At 39.7% G+C, this 19,688-nt stretch overlaps 1 protein-coding gene across 1 annotated transcript in view; it reads left to right on the top strand.

The window, feature by feature from the left end:
* Window positions 1-3,521: 3,521 nt before the first annotated feature.
* LOC122561445 (mucin-19-like) overlaps window positions 3,522-19,688 on the top strand; it is a gene marked incomplete at its 3' end in the record, with an annotated part of 64,790 nt that continues 48,623 nt past the window's right edge. Inside the window, exons 1-4 of the mRNA XM_043713188.1 lie at window positions 3,522-3,618; window positions 11,647-11,715; window positions 11,828-12,056; window positions 13,768-13,885. Of these exons, the coding sequence (XP_043569123.1) occupies window positions 3,522-3,618; window positions 11,647-11,715; window positions 11,828-12,056; window positions 13,768-13,885 (513 nt within the window). The remainder of the gene's footprint in view (window positions 3,619-11,646; window positions 11,716-11,827; window positions 12,057-13,767; window positions 13,886-19,688) is intronic.

Below are 19,688 nucleotides of genomic sequence, written 5' to 3'. Positions count from 1 at the left end.
AAAATTAAAAAAAGAATGAATGATTTTATTGTCACATATATCTTGAAGATACAATGTAAAGTGATTTGTTGTCACAATCTGGTACCATTTTGAATGCCAAAAAGAAATTAAGAATTCATTTTCTGCTCAAATTGGGTCTCTGCAAAATGTTCCTGTCCTCATGGAGTCCCACTCTGGAAAAAGCAATGCCAATGGCAATGTCCCAAAAGACCCTGCTCCCGCTGCCATCCAACACCACAGAGTCCTGGCTCTGGGCCCAGCCAATGACAAGAGTCCGGCTCTGAGCCTATCATCACTAGGAGGTTCTGCTATGAATTCAGCCATCGACAAGGGTCCAGGCTCTGGCCCTACCATCACCAGGAGGTCCTGATCCAGGCCCAGCCACTGACAAGAGCCAAGGCTCTGGCACTAACTTCTCCAGGAGGTCCTGATCCAGGCCCAACCACTGACAAGAGCCAAGGCTCTGGACTTACTGTCAGTGGGGATCTCACTCTGGCCAGTGCCGCCTAGCGTCCAGGCTATAGGCACTATCACTGCCGCCAGGAGTCACAATCCAGATCTCCGACACTGCAGCCACTTCCTCGCAAACACCGCTCTGGCCTTGAAGATGAAGAAAATAGAAAGGAGAAGATGAAAAGTACATAAGAAAAAGGGTGGAGTGGACTGCTCCAATAAGCCCAAACACTATCTCCTGTGCTGGCCCAGCTATCTTTTTTAGGCAGGGTCAAAATATTTATCTATGAAAAGGCAATTATGTTTGCATTTTTGAAGGAATAACAAACAGGTTAGTTAAGGGGAAGCAATGGATTTAGTTTAAATTTCCATAAAGCACTTGATAAGGTGACACACAAACGTTGTTCCACAAGATCAGACCACTGAGGGTTGCAGTAATTACTTCTTAAAAACTTTCCATGGGATGTAGGTATCACTGGGAAGACCAGCGCATGTTGCCTATCCATGACAATTACCCTCAAATCGATGATTGATTGAGGATTAGTTATGGACTTGCTGGATTTATTTGCTCATTTTTAGGAATGTTTCATGTTGAAAGGCACTCAGTATCTGACCAAGGAATCCAACATTATAAAGGTGACATGCTGATAGCCATTGCCTCTTCTTTCATTTTTTCTGTTGTCCCACTAACCAGTGACACTATCCCCGCATACTCCATCCTTCATTCACCATGACCCCAGGTCTCTCAGCAATTCTGGGCCTCTGGTAGGGGTATTATCAGCAGCAGCCATCAGTCATGGATCTAAATCCTGGGAAAAGTCGCTACTGACCAGTTAAGCACTTGTCCTGGATCCTAAATTCTGGGAAAAGTCTGCTACTGACCAGTCAAGCACTTGACGGCCAATTAATTTCAATTAGGCTTCTCCAGTGGAGGGCTTCGGAAACCAGTTGATTCCCTGCTTGATAGGAGAGACCCTATCCACCATATTAATTTCTACCCAACATTTCAGGTCAATTTATATTGATCAGAAACATTTCTATCTGATCAAATATTAGAGTATACTAACAACCCATACAGACAAAGTCCAATCAACACAGGTTGGGAATGTTAAGAGTTGGGAATGCCAGAGTATGTGCAGCACAAGCACTGGTATTTAACAGACATATAGCACCAATAATCATACTGCTATTTGTTTAACTAGACTCATTTTATCCATTCCTTGGGGAGATATCAAATGAAGTGCTTAAGTAACTTAAGGAATCGATAGAGTAGATAAAAGAATATCTTCTCATGTGAAGTCCACAGTTTAGGAGCATTCATTCCTAATTAGAACTAAGCTATTGATGTAAGGATATGGTTTCACATGTAAAAGTGGAGACCAACATGCTCCATATGATCTTGGACACTAGAATTACGATCAACATAGGAACAAATGTAGACTTCACAGGGTATATTAGTTTAATCAATATCTAATTCATTGTTGCTAAAAAACATAATACAAATTCTACAATTGCATGAGATCTCTATATGTACCACTCAGTCATCGGTCTTCTGGTGATGGAGTAGACTCACACAGTAGTTGAGTATCTGAACTCATAGACCAGTAGAAAGCTCTCACATTCTGGCATCTTCCTTGATGTATTCATCTCATCTGTTTCTTCTCCAAGTTCTCACTTTGCTTGTGGAAAGTCCAGGTGATATAATCTTTTGCTGCATCATGACATCCTTGTTTTCTCATCCCAGTAGTTTCTTGTGGTCTACATATGGGCAGGGGATTCCCAAGACCACAATGACATCTCAACTCAGTGTACAATTGATTGTTACCTGACCCTGTAACACAATTAATGATCCTAGGATTCAGCATCAGAACCGATTAATGCTTGACCAAGCTGATAAATGTTCAGCCATTTACAAAGCAAATGTTCAGCCAATTAGCAAGCTGCTGAAGTGGAGTGATTTAGAATACTTTTAACAATGAACAAGCTTACTAAATTCAATTCTCCTACAAAGGATATGAAAGTCTTGAACTCTTTCTATTTTCCAAAACATTCTTACGGCTGGACATCAATGAACGGTTTGATAAGAGTTTGTTGAGCCAAAGTATTAGCGGTTGCAATGTATAAACATTTAGATGGAGTTGAGATATTGAAAACTGAGATATGATTCAATTAAAGTACAGGATTATGGGACTAAGTGTCCATGATCCATAAAATTCAGGTTTACAAATTCACCACGGGATACGCTAATGATTACCTGAGCTTTCAACCTTAAAAATCAAATTACTGCCCTTTGCTACCACTATGAATCTTATAAACAGGATTCTGGCATTTGTGCATGTTTTGACAATAATACATGAAGGAAATAGGGAAGGAAGATGGCAAATGAGCTCAGAACATAGTTACATTATCATCTTCAATAATCTGATATGTTCACAATGTTACAGATAAAACACTTCCGCAAAGCATCCACTTGGAAACAATTTGAGTCTGGAACTGTTATTTTTCAGGAAAATTTCCTAAAACTACTTTCCAAACAAAAACCTAATACTTAACTGCTTGGATGAACTGCTCCATGTATGAATATTTTAGATAGATGGTTGACATTGGAACCAAACCGAATAGAAAAACTAAAACAAGTATGTAGGATGTATCAACAATACTCTGGGAATTATAGAGATGCATGCAAACTTAATTGACTGCAATAAATGGATTATTTCACCAACAAAATATAATCAATGTCTGGAATGGAAATAAATCAACAATCTCCAGGTCATTCACTAAATTTTAAGTGTGTCATTGAAATTCCTCCAATTATCTGCAATCCCTACCAAAGGCAAATTCCAAAACTGCATCTTTAGTGTTTACACAATGTATCTTTAAGGTTCCTAGTCCATTTAAAGTTTTTTTAAAATCTGTTTATCTCAAGTAGATGATTAATTGCCCACAATAAAACATCTATAGAATGGAAATAGTCTCCAAAATCAGTATTGTTTTTAACTTCCTCATTCTTTTCCTATTGGGCTAACACCCACAGGAATATAAATGACTGCAATGAGGAACCTCAGGTAATGGGAGCAAGTCATTCGAATGATAATTTCTCAGCTTTAACATCTGCAATGAAATACTCTTTATCACTTGTTATTGTGGTCCTGATGCAAATCAAAGGTAAGCAATCTTTTCCATGCAGGATCCCATACAAATCCTTTTGGAGGTCCAGTGAAGAAAAATTCAGTGTATGGTAGGTGTTTGCTGATATTACATATGTGAGTTTGTGATTGCATGCATCATACTATAATTAGTGCCAATTGGCATATTTTCATCAATACATACATTAGTTTGTGAAAACATCATTTTAGATAAGGAATTTGGTCTTGATTAAATAGTCTGCAATTTTGAAGTTATGGAGCTGAGGACAAATATTTAGTGGGTTTTACAAGGAATTTACTTGTATTTATACATTTTCTTAAGGCATGGTGCATCACTGGTTAGCACTGCTGCCTCACAGCCCAGGGACATATGTACAATTCCAACCTTCAATGACTGTCTATGTGGAGTTTACATGTTCTTTGCATGGGTTTCTGATGAATGCCCTGGTTTTCTCCACAGTAAAAAAAGTGTAGGTTAGGTGAATTGGCCATGTTAAATTGCCCTAAAGTGAACAGAGATATGCAGGCTAGGTGGATTAGCCATGATAAATGCAGGGTAATAGGGAATAGGGTGGGGTCTGGGTAGGATACTCTTCAGAGGGTCAGTACAGAGTCAATAGGCTGCATGGCCTCTTTCTGCACTGTAGGGATTCTATGTGTTTCTCCATCTACAATGCTGCGAACCATGTATTAACTGTGCTGCAGAGATTGTTGCTGTATATTCTGAAATTTATATATCTTGCTCTTATGCAATAGTGAAATGCAAAATGGATAGCAAAAATTGACAATTGAGATACTAAAATTATTTGAAGTTGCCTTTTAATACTATATATTACACTTGTCAATGTTTATACTATACATAAATGATTTCTTTAACAATGGTACGTTAATGAAGCTTTGAATTGTGTCTATTTCAGGTCTGTACACCGTATTTAAATATTCCAATTTTTAAAAATGTTTTCCAATATATTTCAGATATTTTTAATGCAAACATACTTGTGTTCCCTTTCTGGACTTGATAGAGCAATTTATTTAATAAAACTTTACAAAATGATGGCTTTATGGTCTGTTGTTTTAATATAAACCTAATGTAAAGACTGGAAAGAAACTTTGTGAATTTTAATATTCAAAAAAACTTCAGTTGCATCCATTAAATGAATCAATATGTTGTCTGATTGGAAAGGCTACCGAGGTTTGATTTTTAAGGTCCTATTCTTGCCAAAATTATAGACTAAAAGGAAAAAATATAAATGATCAAAACAAGTTAATATTCAAACTTCTGAATTAAAATAGTGAACGCATATCAATATCCTTTGTTTTTAACTTTGAACAATGTCTATTCCAAAACCTGCATTTCTATTAGGTCTGAATTGAAGTATAACATGCTTTGTTGAAATGTTGTAAATGTTTAAATATTGGTTTTGTTGGAATTTGGATTGGCTGCAATTTCTGTCAGACCCATAAGGCACAATTTTGGAATTGGATATCCGCACTTTTCCCAGCAAATTCCTGTCATAACCTCAGATGGAGAGTGTCAAAACAGCACAAACCATCTCCAGATTCTAATGATCAGATCCTTTTGTGCACTGATTTCTTCTCCCAGACCTTCCAGCTGTTGGCATTGGTACATCTGAAAAGATCAGCAAGGCAGCTGCCAAAGGTGGATTTTATCTTCTGGTTATCCCAAACTCTGTTTCTTGGCTGACCGCCCAAAGACATTGCAGTGTGAATGTCAGCAAAAGGCTGCAAGGTTATTTTTAAAGTAGCAGCTTTAAGTTGTGTGTAATGTTTTGGTCAGGCTCTGATATTGAGCATGAACTCAAATGCGTATTCATTACCCATGGACACATATTATATTCATTTTATTGTTTTATTGGGAAAGGTCACATAATCACAATTTTAAAAATAATCTGAATACATGTGCTATTCTGTACATTAACTTTTTGTGAGAAATAGCAACTGACCAAAGCATTGCTGACCTTGAAGTATTTTCTCAAGTTCTTCAAGAAATTTAAGGACATTGGTGAGGCCACTTTTGGAATACTGTGTGCAATTCTGGTCTCCCTCTTATTGGAAGGATGTTGTGAAACTTGAATGGGTTCAGAAAAGATTTACAAGGATGTTGCCAGGGCTGGAGGGTTTGAGCTATAGGGAGAGGCTGAAAAGGCTGGGGCTGTTTTCCGTGAAGCATTGGAGGCTGAGAGGTGACTTGATAGAGGTTTATAAAATAATGAGAGGCATGGATAGGATAAATAGACAAAGTCTCTTCCCTGTGGTGGAGGAGTCCAGAACTAGAGGGCATAGGTTTAGGGTGAGAGGAGAAAAATTTAAAAGGGTTCTAAGGGACAACTGTTTTATGCAGAGGATGGTGTGAGTATGGAATGAGCTACCAGAGGAAGTAGTGGAGGCTGGCATAATTACAACATTTATAAGGCATCTGGATGGATATATGAATAAGAAGGGATTAGAAGGAAATGGGCCAAGTGCTGACAAATGTAATTAGATTAGTTTAGGATATTTGGCCGGCATAGGTGAGTTGGACTGAAGGGTCTGTTTCCATGCTGTACGTTTGTATGACTCTGTGAGTTTATAACTGTATGCAAGAAAGACATAAATGTCTATTTAAGATCATAGTGGTGTATTATTGGTTAATCCCAAAGCACTCTTTTACAGTAGTCAGAGACACTTCCTTTCTATTTCACAGTTATAGTGCTTAATTTTAACTGTGCTCTCAATTCCCCATCTTAAGAGCTTTGATACAACTGATCTTAGACTTTCTCAGCTTCAAATAACTGCTTCAGGGTTTTAATCAAGCCCTTTCATCTGGAACATTTAAACTGAACTCCTTACACTGAGATACTGTCCTTCTTGACAATCCTAAGGTAACTTCCTTTTTAAGAAATAATTGTTTTGCAAGTACAGCTTTGGCCAAGACTTCTGCAAACTGTCCCAAACTGAAAATAAAAAGTTTTCTTCAAAGCTGTATGTGTTTCCCTTAAGCTGGAAACAAAACTGGAGAACCTTCACTCTGATAGCCTAATACACTATACTGCGTACTTTGTTCACTTGTAAACTCTCCAAATGTAAACAAACCCCCATTATTCTCCAGGAAGTTCATAATATGGTGTTTCAAAATAACTCACCATTGTTAGAGAAATATTTACAAGTTAATCATTAAACCCTTTGAAGTATACAGAAAACCTGTAAGCCACTAATTCAAAATTCAAAAATCAATAAAAATATGTATATGTTGTACAACTTAAATCTTAACACTAATTGTTCTTTATAACTTATCTCCGCTCTGCATAAAGCTAAAGTATTGCACATCTGCAAAAGAGATCATACACAATGGCAAATGAAACAGTTTAAGGGTGACAGGGGCTTAGTGAGCTCTTGTGGTCAATGGCAAATATTCTCAATCAATGTCACTAATTCATAATGCTCCTGCAAAATGTAAATCTTTGCATTATCTTACATTGCAATAGTTCAAAAAAAGTGACGCGTAATCACCTTGTTGAGGGCCATTAGGCAATAGATACTAGCCTTGCCTATCACACTCATTTTCCATGAAAGAACAAAACAATTGTCACTTGCTGATACACTACTAAGTTGCTGTAGGATCCAAGCTTTTTTTTAACTTAAGTTGGTGTAATTTCCATAATGTATTTGCACTGTATGCCACCAGATTTTCTTTAGAGGAAATCCAAATTTAGGATGCTTTAAGTCTGAATTTGGATCAAAAATCCAAAATTATTCAGTCCAAATTTGGGTCATTTGTTTCTCAAAGTCATTCCATGAATACACTCAAAAGTATCTCAATGCTTTAGTGAACAGTGAACAAAGTTTGATGCACTGATCTGTATCTATCAGCCTGAGCTGGAGCAGGTTAATCTTACAATGTAGATAAGGCAGACTTAATGTGTGCTGGAGCACTGTGACATTGGTGCTGTACACTGGCCTCTGAAACATTAATAGCTTCACCTTGCATTCGGGAAACAATTGAGTGTAAGCCTCAACTATAACCTACCTATGGGAATGAGACACTTAATCATTAGGTCTCATTCAAGGAAATTTTTAAAAGTTAACAGCCAGTATAATCCAGCGAAGAACAATCTGCAGCGTTACAATCCTTTACCTGTCTAAAAAGCTGTAAAGGTTCATGCTACTCAGTTTTAACCCTTTGGAACATGGCAATAAGATTAGAATCAAAGGCATGGTGTACCACCAGACAAATAATTCTATCTTTGCTACAGTTCATTTCTCTTGTGAAAATATATTTAGACTGACCTCCATTTGTTTACGGGATGGGCATTGCTGGATTTATTGACCATCCCTAATTGCCCTTGAGAAGGTGGAGGTAAATTGTCTGTTTGAAACGTTGTAGTTGTTGGAGTGTAAGTGCACCATGGAGTGCATTTCAGAACTTTGACCCAATGACAGTGAAGAATGGCAAAATGGTTCCAAATCAGGGTGGTGAGTGGCTTAGAGGGAAACTTACAAATGGAGGTCTTCCCATGCGTTTACTGCCTTGTCCTTCTAGATAGTCAAGGTTATGATTTGGAAATTGTTTCAAAGGAACTTAGGTGAGTTATTGCAAGGCTTTCTGTAGATGGCACACACTTCTGCCACGGTTCTTCATGGCGGAGGGAGAGAATGTGGGGGTTGTGGATGGAGTGCCAAGCAAGCAGACTGCTTTTTCCTGGATAGTATTGAGCTTCTTGAATGATGTTGAAACTCTACACATACAAGCAAATGCAGGATATTCTAACACATTCTTGATTTGTGCCTGATATATGTGGGCAGAATTTGGAGCCAGGTGGTGAGTTCCTCACTTCAAATTCTTGGTATTTAACCTGCACCTGTTGCCACTGTACTTATTCACTCAGTTCCTCATCAGTAGTAAGGCCCAAGGTGGTAATAGTGAAGATTTAACAATGGTAATGTCACTGAATATCAAGCAGAGATGGTTTCTCTGTTGTTGGAGATGGTCACTGACTCTCACATGTGTGATGCAAATGTAACTAGCCACTTAAAAGCCTCTATATTGTCCAGGTCTTGCTACACATGGACAATGGCTCTTTCAGTATCCAAGGAGTCATGAATGGTATGAAACATTGTTCAATAGTCAGCCAACATCCTCACTTCGGACTTTAGCATGGAGGGAAGATTATTGATGAAGCAGTTGAATATGATTCAAACTAAGAAGTTGCCCTGAGGAACCCCTGCAGAGAGGTCCTGAAGCTGAAAATACTGACAGAATTCATATTGATATCAGTTTGGCTAGGGCTCCTTGATGCCACATGCGGGCTGTCATTCTCACCTCATCTCTGGAAGTCAGCTCAGAACTGAGTACCCCTGTTGGAACTGAAACTGAGTATCAGAGATTTTTGTTTTCATTGTACTTCTATGTGACATTCTATCTGACACTAGATCTGACAATTTATTACACTTGGCATATGAAGCTGTGTTTGCTTATAAAGGGAATGAACTACAAAAGTTAATACCATGATATCCTCGGAGAATCCGTAGGCATGTTTCCTTCTTTTCTGTGCCGATTTGCTGACCTCTGCTAGAACTGCAGCTGGAGTCCCATGAGTGGCCTTGGGATTTTGGTTGTGAACTCTATACCACTTTGCTGGAAAATAACAAAGGGGAAAATTGAAAATGCAGAAAGGTGCACCAAATTATATATTGAAAATGACCAGTTAGAAGGGAAAGAAGAGAAGAAACTCAATCGCTCAGACTTTGGCATCAACACATCTAAACAATATTATAAGAGTAATGAATTTCACAATTCAACACTGTCTTCTTTCGATGCTTTCATTTTGAAGGCATCCCGTGTGCACTCTATTTTGACACGGAATAACATAAGACTGAACCTCAATAAAAATATTAGGCTCAATCTTTTTGTTTCAGTTAAATGAACATTGTGCTGAGTTTTTCACTTGAGGCCCCAACTGGATCTTTCTCAACTCACCCCCTTAGCTACCTTCCTGCCCCTGTGGCATCCTTCACATCCAATTCTAACCCCATCTTAATCACAGGTCATTGCCAAAACTGACCACTCACCAGGTATCTGCCGAACAAAGTGATATGGCTTGTCCCCTCCACCATCTTGAAAAAGTCGTTGTACATACGGAGAAGTGCCATCAGTCCAGATGGGGCAGACTGGGGGAAATTGGCCACTTGCTTTGGAGGCAGGTTCCTGGAGGTCTTTCAGCTGGCACGGACACAAGATGTCCTCTTTCCTCCGAACCAGTAGGCCTTGACACAAGAAACCTTAGCGAGTGCCACCTCAGCCAGCTGAATGCAGGCCTAGCAGTGAAGGAAGAAGGTCAATGACGTTCTCCACCCCCTCAATATAGGTGTTACCATCTTCTCTCCAATGCTGCAGACTCACTCGCTGTCTGCTACTGAACACAGCTCCTATCAAGGCTCCTGCTCTCCTACCAATGTTCCCTCAAAGCCACACAGACAGGTGGAGGTTAGCCCACATTCTGACTGGTACACAGACACATTGATTTCCAATTCTGGAATCTGCTGCCATGTATGGAAATTGCAGGCCAATGCATGATACATTAGATGAAATATAGACTATCACTCTCACTATTTCCTGTGATTTCCTCCCCACTCACTGTATTGCCCTAGCCCTCACCAACATGAATGTTGTCTGTGCTGCTACTCACTCACCTGAGAGGAGAAAGTGAGGTCTGCAGATGCTGGAGATCAAAGTTGAAACTTTATTGCTGGAACAGCACAGCAGGTCAGGCAGCATCCAGGGAACAGGAGATTCGACGTTTCGGGCACAGGCCCTTCCTGAAGAAGGGCCTGTGCCCGAAACGTCGAATCTCCTGTTCCCTGGATGCTGCCTGACCTGATGTGCTGTTCCAGCAATAAAGTTTCAACTCACTCACCTGAGACCCCTCCCCAACAACACCGAATGTTAAGACTATGTCACCCACTTTAATCTTCCATAATATCCACCTCTGTCTCTCATTCCAGGAGGAAAGTAGACCACAATGGCACAAACGGTCTTAAAATAGGCTGTTGGCTGCCTGATATTCTGCTCCTTGTCCCTCATGTGGATAGCATCCTGGCTCCGATTGCCCCACATGGCTGACTGACTGCGCCAAAGCCTCTGGCCTGGTATCGAAAGCTGTCTTTCATTGATTCTGACAGGACCCACTAAGCAAAAGCTATCTCTCTTACCTCGAGTAAGGCCTGCTGATAACAACGCCAAGCATCCTGGCTTTGTGGGTGTACTAAACAGCAAAGTCAGAGTGATGTGAGAGAAGCCTGGTATATCTGGCAGAAGTGACAAAACATAAAAGGGCAATATAGGGATGGACTTAGCATCAAGAAGAGCCTGGAGACATAACTGGTCCAGTCCATGAGCTGAGTGTGTGACCTTCAGCACACAGTGACCTGACAGAACATAACAATGAAAGCTGGCAGCCTAAGGTGGAAGATCAAAGTACCATAAAGGTTTTTGGGATTTCAGCACATGATGAATGGCAATGTCCATAGTCATGGGCATTATGTGAACCACACCATGGAATGCTGGGAAACTCACCATATCTCCCAGTAAATGCAAAAAAAGATGCGAAATGTTGCTGACATTAAGTTAGGCCTCACTGGAGTTCTTACCCAGTTCTGTCACAGATCTCACCATAGGCCATATCACTCATAGCCCCGTAAGATTTCACCCATTAAGGTTATTTGAGAGATTAAAACAAGACCCAGAACTTCTCCTCAATTGCTTCCTCTGAATGTTCACATTCCTAAGGTACATGTCTTCAACAGAGTCACTTGTTTTGGTTGGTTTCAATTTCTCTTTGGACCACACTTACTGATTTAATGTGGAAGTGACAGCAAATAACAGATTTCTGGCTCTATTCATCAAATACTCTGAAATGCTTTATGATTGTAACAAGAAAATATTGATACGGCTTCATGGGAATCCCTTTAGATAATGATGTATTCTTTGCCAAAATAAACATTATTTTGTACTTCACTCTTACAAATTATATGTCTCTTTCTAAATTAGCCTTGGATGGCTCAGTGCATTCCCTTCTTCCCGGGGCAGGAGATGATACGCCACCACAGAGCAGTGTTGGTTAGTGCTCATTCTTTTAATGTATTTGTGCATCTGACTTAATGTTATTCATGTAGAAGTTCTTATCCCTGTCGTATCAATACGCCAATATTCTTTTCTTCCTTGCTTCAAGGGAACTGTTACACATGGGGGCGAGGAGCGTTTAGAACTTTCCAAGATGACTTTTTTTACTTTGCATCCAAGTGCAACTTCATACTGAGCCGTCAGTGCAAGGGTCCCGGAGAGGATTTTAACATCCAGATCCGCAGGGGAACAAATGGCAACCTGGAACACATCCACATGCTGATCGAAGGTGTCTCTGTTGTTACAGCGAATGAAACAGTGAGAGTTAAAGATGTGACGTAAGTGAGATCTATTGTGAAGTTAGTTATAGAACAATCGCCCAAAATTTTCTATTCTTCAATATACTTATATGAATGTTGAGTATCGAATAAATATCCAAAGCCTGAAAACTCCTGTCTCTTCATTGAAATGTAGTCACACAGAATTTGTAAAATATCAGGAGAGTCTTTATTGAGGATGTAGGTTTGGTCGCTGAGCTGGAAGGTTCATTTTTGTTTGTTTCCAGCTCAGCAAGCAAACCTACATCCAGAACCTCAACCTGAGCTACAAATCTTCTTAAAACTTGCTAGTCTTTATTGTCTACTGAACAAAAGCAAACACTTAAAGCAAAATACCAATTTCATGTATTCGTCTGTTTACTATGGAGTTTTCTTTTTGGAACTATGTCAGACTCTCCTTTTAGCTTCTAATACATGTCAATCCAAAGGTTGGAAGAGGGCATTGTTATTCACATTCTGCTATTCCATGAGTCACAACATCACATAAAATATAACTTTTCCAGTTACTGAAATGGCTAGTTAAATACCTTGTGCATTTTCAGTTTAAAATAAGCATATTTATCAACCCAGTTTCTTGAATAAACATAAAACAATTGGTTTATACAGTTTGTAATTTGGAAGCATCAATGTGTATCCTTCTAAGAAACCCAAAACGCACAAGCGATAACATGCACATGCACACCAGGAAAAGGATATAAAATGATTCGCCTTTCTGAAAGGAAAATGCTTTGGCCAAAGAGTTTTAGTCCTGGAAGAGGAAAAGATGCAAGTGTGGAATGTTCACAGTATTTTCCAGTCCAATAGCCTGGTAATCGTCAACAGATCACCAAGCATGTCTTAATAAACATAATTTGCTCAAGAAATACAAGCATGTTTCTTCTTGAGCTGTTAATGGGATGAGGTTTTGTATATATATCAGGAACAGGACAGTTAAGCTGACTGGGTTGTTAATTATATTCAGGGCTGAGATACATAGATGTTTAATCAATAAGGAAATCAATGGTCAAGGGTAAAAGACAGGGAAGTAGAGTTGAGGATTATTAGATTAGCCATGATCTACATTACTGGCAGACATCTGCTGGTACATCTTATGGTCTTATGGTCTTATGGGCAGTCCCTTCCTCACAGGCATTTTCCATAAGTGAAGACCAGAACAAACTCCAAGCTAAACATTCCTCGAAAGAGCAGTAGCAAGAGGTTTCCAGTAAAGCAAACAGTTTGTACAAGTCATGTGATTTCTAGCTGGGCTTATAAAAAAAGTCTCACGTCCACAATGAATTTTCAATGACTTTTTAAGAAACTAATCCAGGTATCTCCCGAAAAATTGAAAGAATTGAATTTTTCCACTGAAATAACTTCACAGAGGTCACCAAGTTATCCTTCATTTACACGTGTATAGTATTTGACACTGGTCTGCTTCCTCAGAGCCAGCCCTCCAAGTGAACAGAACCCTGATATTCCTGTTTATTTTTTTTTTACAAGCAGTGACACTCAAGTTTATTTTTTTTTCTCCTATATTCCTGTTTATATCTGTCAACTGAGGCTCCCTGATTGGACCAGATTAATAGCCCCATCAGGGAACCCATATTCTATGAGGTATACCTGGCTGACCTCGTTACGATCATTACATCCGCAAAAATTAAGTCTTCAAATAAAATCTCAAATATGAGGCTTCTTAGTAAATTATTGACTCCATTCGTTTGTTTTCTAGTATAAAACTGCCATATGATGATAAGATCATTGCTATCCAGAAATATGGAATTTACACAAGGATTTACAACAGGAAGCATACAATATCTGTTATCTGGAATCATCGGGATGCATTGTCGGTAAGGTTATGGAAAGAGATTGATGCGGATTATTGTTACAGGAGGTGTAGACAATCAAGTAGAGATTTGGTATATGTTGATCTTCCTACACATGAAGCATCGCGTGTTGCACAATTCCATGGATCATCCCTCTAGTAACTCAATCCAATTGAATGTAAATTGCTGATGCCAGCAAGATATTTGAGGACAGAGTCTACGTTTGATTTTTCACCCAAAGTACAACACATCTGGCAATACAGCAAAAGCAAAGGCCAACAAAACATTACCTGCTGGCACCTTGAATGCAGTTAAAACATCCCAATTTCACAGAAACATTATCAAACAAAATTCAAAACGAAGCAACATGAGGGGATATCGCGAATACCTCGTCTGAAACCTTTGTCAAAGAGACATGTTTTAAGAGATCTCTTACAAAAGGAAAGGAAGGGAGAGAGAAGAGGGAACATTTGAATTAGGACTAAGAGAGCTGAAATCATGGTAACTGAGAGCAGAGTGATTAAAATCAGGGATAAGCAAGTGGCCAAAATTGAAGCATAGATATCTTAGGAAAATGGCTTCAGCATCATAGAATTTTTTGAAAAGCCACCTTGGTTTTTATTGGAATCTCAAGGTCAAATATAATACTGATTTAATCTCAAAATGAGAGGAATGAAATTGGTAGCTAGAGAATGGACAAGTTGGAAATTAACATAGGAAGTATAGTTAGTAAGTTTGCAGATGACACCAAAATCAGAGGCTTAGTGGACAGCGAAAAAGGTTATCTCAGATAACAACGGGATCTTGATCAGATGGGCCAATAGGCTGAGAAGTGGCAGATGGAGCTTAATTTAGATAAATGTGAGATGCCGTATGTTGGAAAAGCAAATCAGAATTGGACTTACACACTTAATGGTAAGGTCTCAGGGAGTGTTGCTGAACAAAGAGACCTTACAGTGCAGGTTCATAGTTCCTTGAGTCACAGGTAGATAAGATAGTGAAGAAGGCATTTGGTATGTTCTCCTTTATTGGTCAGAGACTGTTGAATACAGGAGTTGGGAGATCATATTGCAGCTGTACAGGATATTGGTTAGGCCACTTTTGGAATATTGCTCGCAATTCTGGTCTCCTTCCTAGCGGAAGGATATTGTGAAACTTGTAAGGGTTCAGAAAAAAATTGTGATCTAACAAGGATGTTAGACCACAAGACCAAATGATGTAGGAGTGGATGTAAGGCCATTCGGCCCATTGAGTCCACTCTGCCATTCAATCATGGCTGATAGGCATTTCGACGCCACTTACCCACACTCTCCCCTTAGCCCTTAATTCCTTGCGAGGTCAAGAATGTATCAATCTCTGCTATGAAGACATTAAATGTCCCTGCCTCCACTGCGATCTGTGGGCAGGGAATTCCACAGGCCCACTACTCTCTGGCAGAAGAAATGCCTTCTTATTTCTGTTCTAAATTGACCCTCTCTAATTCTAAGGCTGTGCCCGCAGGTCCTAGTAACCCCGACTAACGGAAACAAATTCCCAGCGTCCAACCTTTCTAAGCCATGCATTATCTTGAAAGTTTCTATTAGATCTCCCCTCAACCTTCTAAACTCTAATGAATACAATCCCAGGATCCTCAGCCATTCATCATATGTTAGGCCTACCATTCCAGGGATCATCTGTGTGAATCTCTGCTGGACACACTCCAGTGCCAGTATGTCCTTCCTGAGGTGTGGGGCCCAAAACTGGACACAGTATTCTAAATGGGGCCTAACTGGAGCTTTATAAAGTCTCAGAAGCATATAACTGCTTTTCTATTCCAACCCTTTTGAGATAAATGACAATGTTACATCTACTTTCTTAATCATGGACTCAACCTGCAAGTCAACGGTTAGACAATCCCAGACTAGCACTCCCAGATCGCTTTGTACTTTGGCTTTATGAATTTTCTCACTGTTCAGAAAATAGTCCATGCCTGTATTCTTTTTTCCAAAGTGCAAGACCTCGCATTTCCTCACGTTTGCCGGTGTTGGAGGATGTGAGCTATAGGGAGAGGCTGAATAGTCTGGAGCTATTTTCCCCAAAGCGTTAGAGTCTGAGGTTTATAATATCATGAGGGGCATAGATAGTATAAACAGACAAGGTCTTTTCCCCGGGGTGGGGGAGTCCAGAACTAAAGAGCATAGGTATAGGGTGAGGGGGGAAAGATATGAAAGGCACCTAAGGGGCAACTTTTTCACGTAGAGGGTGTATAAATGAGCTGCCAGAGGAAGTGGTTCGGGGCTGGTACAATTACAGCATTTAAAAGGCATCTTGATGGATATATGAAGAGGAGGGGTTGAGAGGGATATGGCCAAGTGCTGGCAAATGGGACTAGATTAGGTTGGGATATCTGGTTGGCATGGATGAGTTGGACTGAATGGTCTGTTTCCATGCTGTACATCTCTATGACTCTGAGTTGGGCTGAAGGACCTGTGTCCATGCTCTAGACCTCTCTGACTCTATGACTCTCAGTTAAGCAACTGTATTTGCATTCCATTGTGATCCCAGGATAGAGAACAGGGCCTGATAATGATTTGTGTGGTCCAGTCCTAGTTCAAGCCAACTGAGCTCCATATTCTTTAAAGTCTGCAACTATTAAATGTATTGAAGTGGGGATGGAGGCTATAATGGGCAGAGTGAGGAAGAGTAATTTTCTATTGGGGACAAGGGCATCAAAGGTGGAGGTGCAGATGCAATCAAATAAGCTCTTAGAGTCATAGAGTCATAGAGTCATAGAGATGTACAGCATGGAAACAGACCCTTCGGTCCAACCCCTCCATGCTGACCAGATATCCCAACCCAATCTAGTCCCACCTGCCAGCACCCGGCCCACATCCCTCCAAACCCTTCCTATTCATATACCCATCCAAATGCCTCTTAAATGTTGCAATTGTACCAGCCTCCACCACATCCTCTGGCAGCTCATTCCATGCACATATGTTGCTCCTTAGGTCTTTTTTATATCTTTCCCCTCTCACCCTAAACCTATGCCCTCTTGTTCTGGACTTCCCAATCCCAGGGGAAAGACTTTGTCTATTTATCCTATCCATGCCTCTCATAATTTTGTAAACCTCTAAGGTCACCCCTCTGCACGCAATATTCCAACAGTGGCCTAACCAATGTCCTGTACAGCCGTAACATGACCTCCCAACTCCTGTACTCAATACTCTGACCGATAAAGGAAAGCATACCAAATGCCTTCTTCACTATTCTATCTACCTGAGACTCCACTTTCAAGGAGCTGTGAACCTGCACTCTTCTTGAAGAAAGAGACTGAGAATGCTCTTAACTGCATTCTTGTTACAACGAGGTGTGCGGAAGTTTGAATCATTTCTCAATGTTTCAGTCTCCCTCGTTGGCTACAACAGAGATTTCTATTCTTTTTAAGGCTGTGCTATACTCTATTGTGACTGTACCCTTCCCCAAACTGTAGTTAATTGATTTCACCAAAAAAAAGATTCACTTATGACATTCCCTTGAGTTTAAAAAGAACCCTGTTTATTATATACTAAGCGCAAGAAAACATGATAAAACACAACATCAACTCTCTGTAAAATCACATTGGTACACGCAAACAGCACATGCACAATCAAACAGATAAACTAACAAGTTCACAAAAAAGGAACAAATACACACACAGTTGGTGGCTTGGATTATTGACAGTAGCAAATGATGCAGTTATCCTTTGATCAGAGTTTGGAGTTTAAGAATAGAGATATGTTGTCAGAACTATTCAGGTTGTTGGAGAAGCTCAGCATCCCTCTGAGAGGGATTGACATGAAGACATACATGTTTCCTGCTTTTGACTAACACTATTGCAGCTATGAATGTGATTCTAGAAGAATGGGTTGTCAATCTGCTTTCATGGCATGCTAATGAATACAACAGAGGTTCCTGACCATTAAACCAAAAAAACTGCTTCTGAGAATGTAATATGAAAACTTCAATCCACCTTTAGAAAACTGAATATTGCTTCATTCCCAATGAAGTTTTTCCAGCCACCTTTCTAAAAGCTACAGATGGGCTCAAAGGTTCCATCCAAGATCCACACCTCATTTGGCACAAATATCCTTCAAAAGTCTCTAAGTTGTGCCCCATTGTCAGATAAGTGCACTGACATTGTTATGTTCCCAGGTAATGGAAACACTGTACAAGTCAGATTCTGGAGTGAAACATGGTTTGATAGACCATAAGTTTCAGTTTTGCAATTTGGTTACCTGGTGGTTAGTCACTGAACAAATTCACAAAAGACTGCCAATGTACTTTTCATAAAATAACATAATTTTATTCAACAAAAGAATAGGAAAATAAACGATATACAAATATATGGCAATTTGGAAATATTTTGTTGTGAACAATGAAAGGAAGATGGAACCTAATTTCCCAGGAATCTCTTTTATCGAAACTCAAACCCAGTGATGTACCACACCAAACTTCACTTTCAAGTTTCTTCTTCAACTGACAAGTTTACAAATGCTTCCTTTCAATGGTTTTCTGCACATTCATCAACTATAAATTCTCTTCATCTCTCCCACAGACAAACAGTCACAAGGTAACAATTTTTTTCTTACTAATCTCTAAGGAAAGCTTAGGATCTTTTCTGCCTACTTGGACTGCAAAAACAGCTTAAAACTTATTTCTACCTCTGATGGCCTGGAGACTGCCAAAATTAAACTGCCCTCCTGCTTATCTCTGAGCTAAACATGCTTATGATCCCTGGCCTGTCCTGTTGTTAGAAAAACTCAGCTGAGTGAACACTTCAGTGATTATCTCCTCAGGTTACCTATCCAGTCAAAAGCAGAAATTGCTCTGAAAACTCAGCAGGTCTGGCAGCATTTGTGGAGTAAAAGTAGAATTAACATTTCAAGTCCACTGATCCTTCTTCATAGCATTCTGAGCTCTGAAGAAGGATCACTAGATCTGAAATGATAACTCTGTGTTAACTCACAAGTCCCTGATGAGACCACACTTGGAATATTGTGTCTAGCTCTGGTTTCCCTACTATAGGAAAGATACAGAGGCTTTGGAGAGGGTGCAAAGAAGGTTTACCAGGATGCTGCCTGGACTGGAGGGCTTGCCTAATGAAGAAAGTTTGAATAAGCTCAGACTTTTCTCTGTGGAGAGAAGGAGGAAGAGAGGAGACCTGATCGAGGTGTACAAAATAATGAGAGGAATAGATAGAGTTAATAGCCAGAGACTTTTCCCCAGGGCAGGACTGACTGGTACAAGGGGTCATAGTTTAAGATATTAGGAGAAAGGTATAAAGGGGACATCAGAGGAAGGTTCTTCGCAGAGAGTTGTGAATGCATGGAATGCATTGTCAGCAATAGTGGTGGAAGCAGAGTCATTAGAGACATTTAAGCGCCTGCTGGAACATGCACATGGATAGCAGTGAGTTGAGGGGCGCGTAGATTAAGTTATTATATTTTACATTATGATTAAACCTTGGCACAACATTGTGGGCCAAAGGGACTGTTCTGTGCTGTACTTATCTATGTTCAATGTTCTATGTCTATGTTTCAGATTTCTACCATTCTCAGTTCCTTTTCTTTTTAACCTGTCCAGTAATTTATCTTAAATTATATGTTTTCTTACAAATGCTGTAATCCAGGTCCTTGATTCATTAATATACTCAGCTTTTATAGCAGTAACACATAGTCACTGGGCATGTTTTTCTTCTCTAGAGGCAAATAAAGTTCTGATCCCTTGTTCTGTACTGTATCCTTAGTTCATCTCCTGATTGCCAAAGCAATCCTTAAAGTAGTAACTTCATTGTGTATGCTGTGCCGAC

Source organism: Chiloscyllium plagiosum, chromosome 23 (assembly GCF_004010195.1).
Source record: "Chiloscyllium plagiosum isolate BGI_BamShark_2017 chromosome 23, ASM401019v2, whole genome shotgun sequence".
NCBI lineage: Eukaryota > Metazoa > Chordata > Chondrichthyes > Orectolobiformes > Hemiscylliidae > Chiloscyllium > Chiloscyllium plagiosum.
The sequence above is the reverse complement of the archived record's forward strand: the minus strand, read 5'-3'. Positions and strand labels throughout refer to the sequence as shown.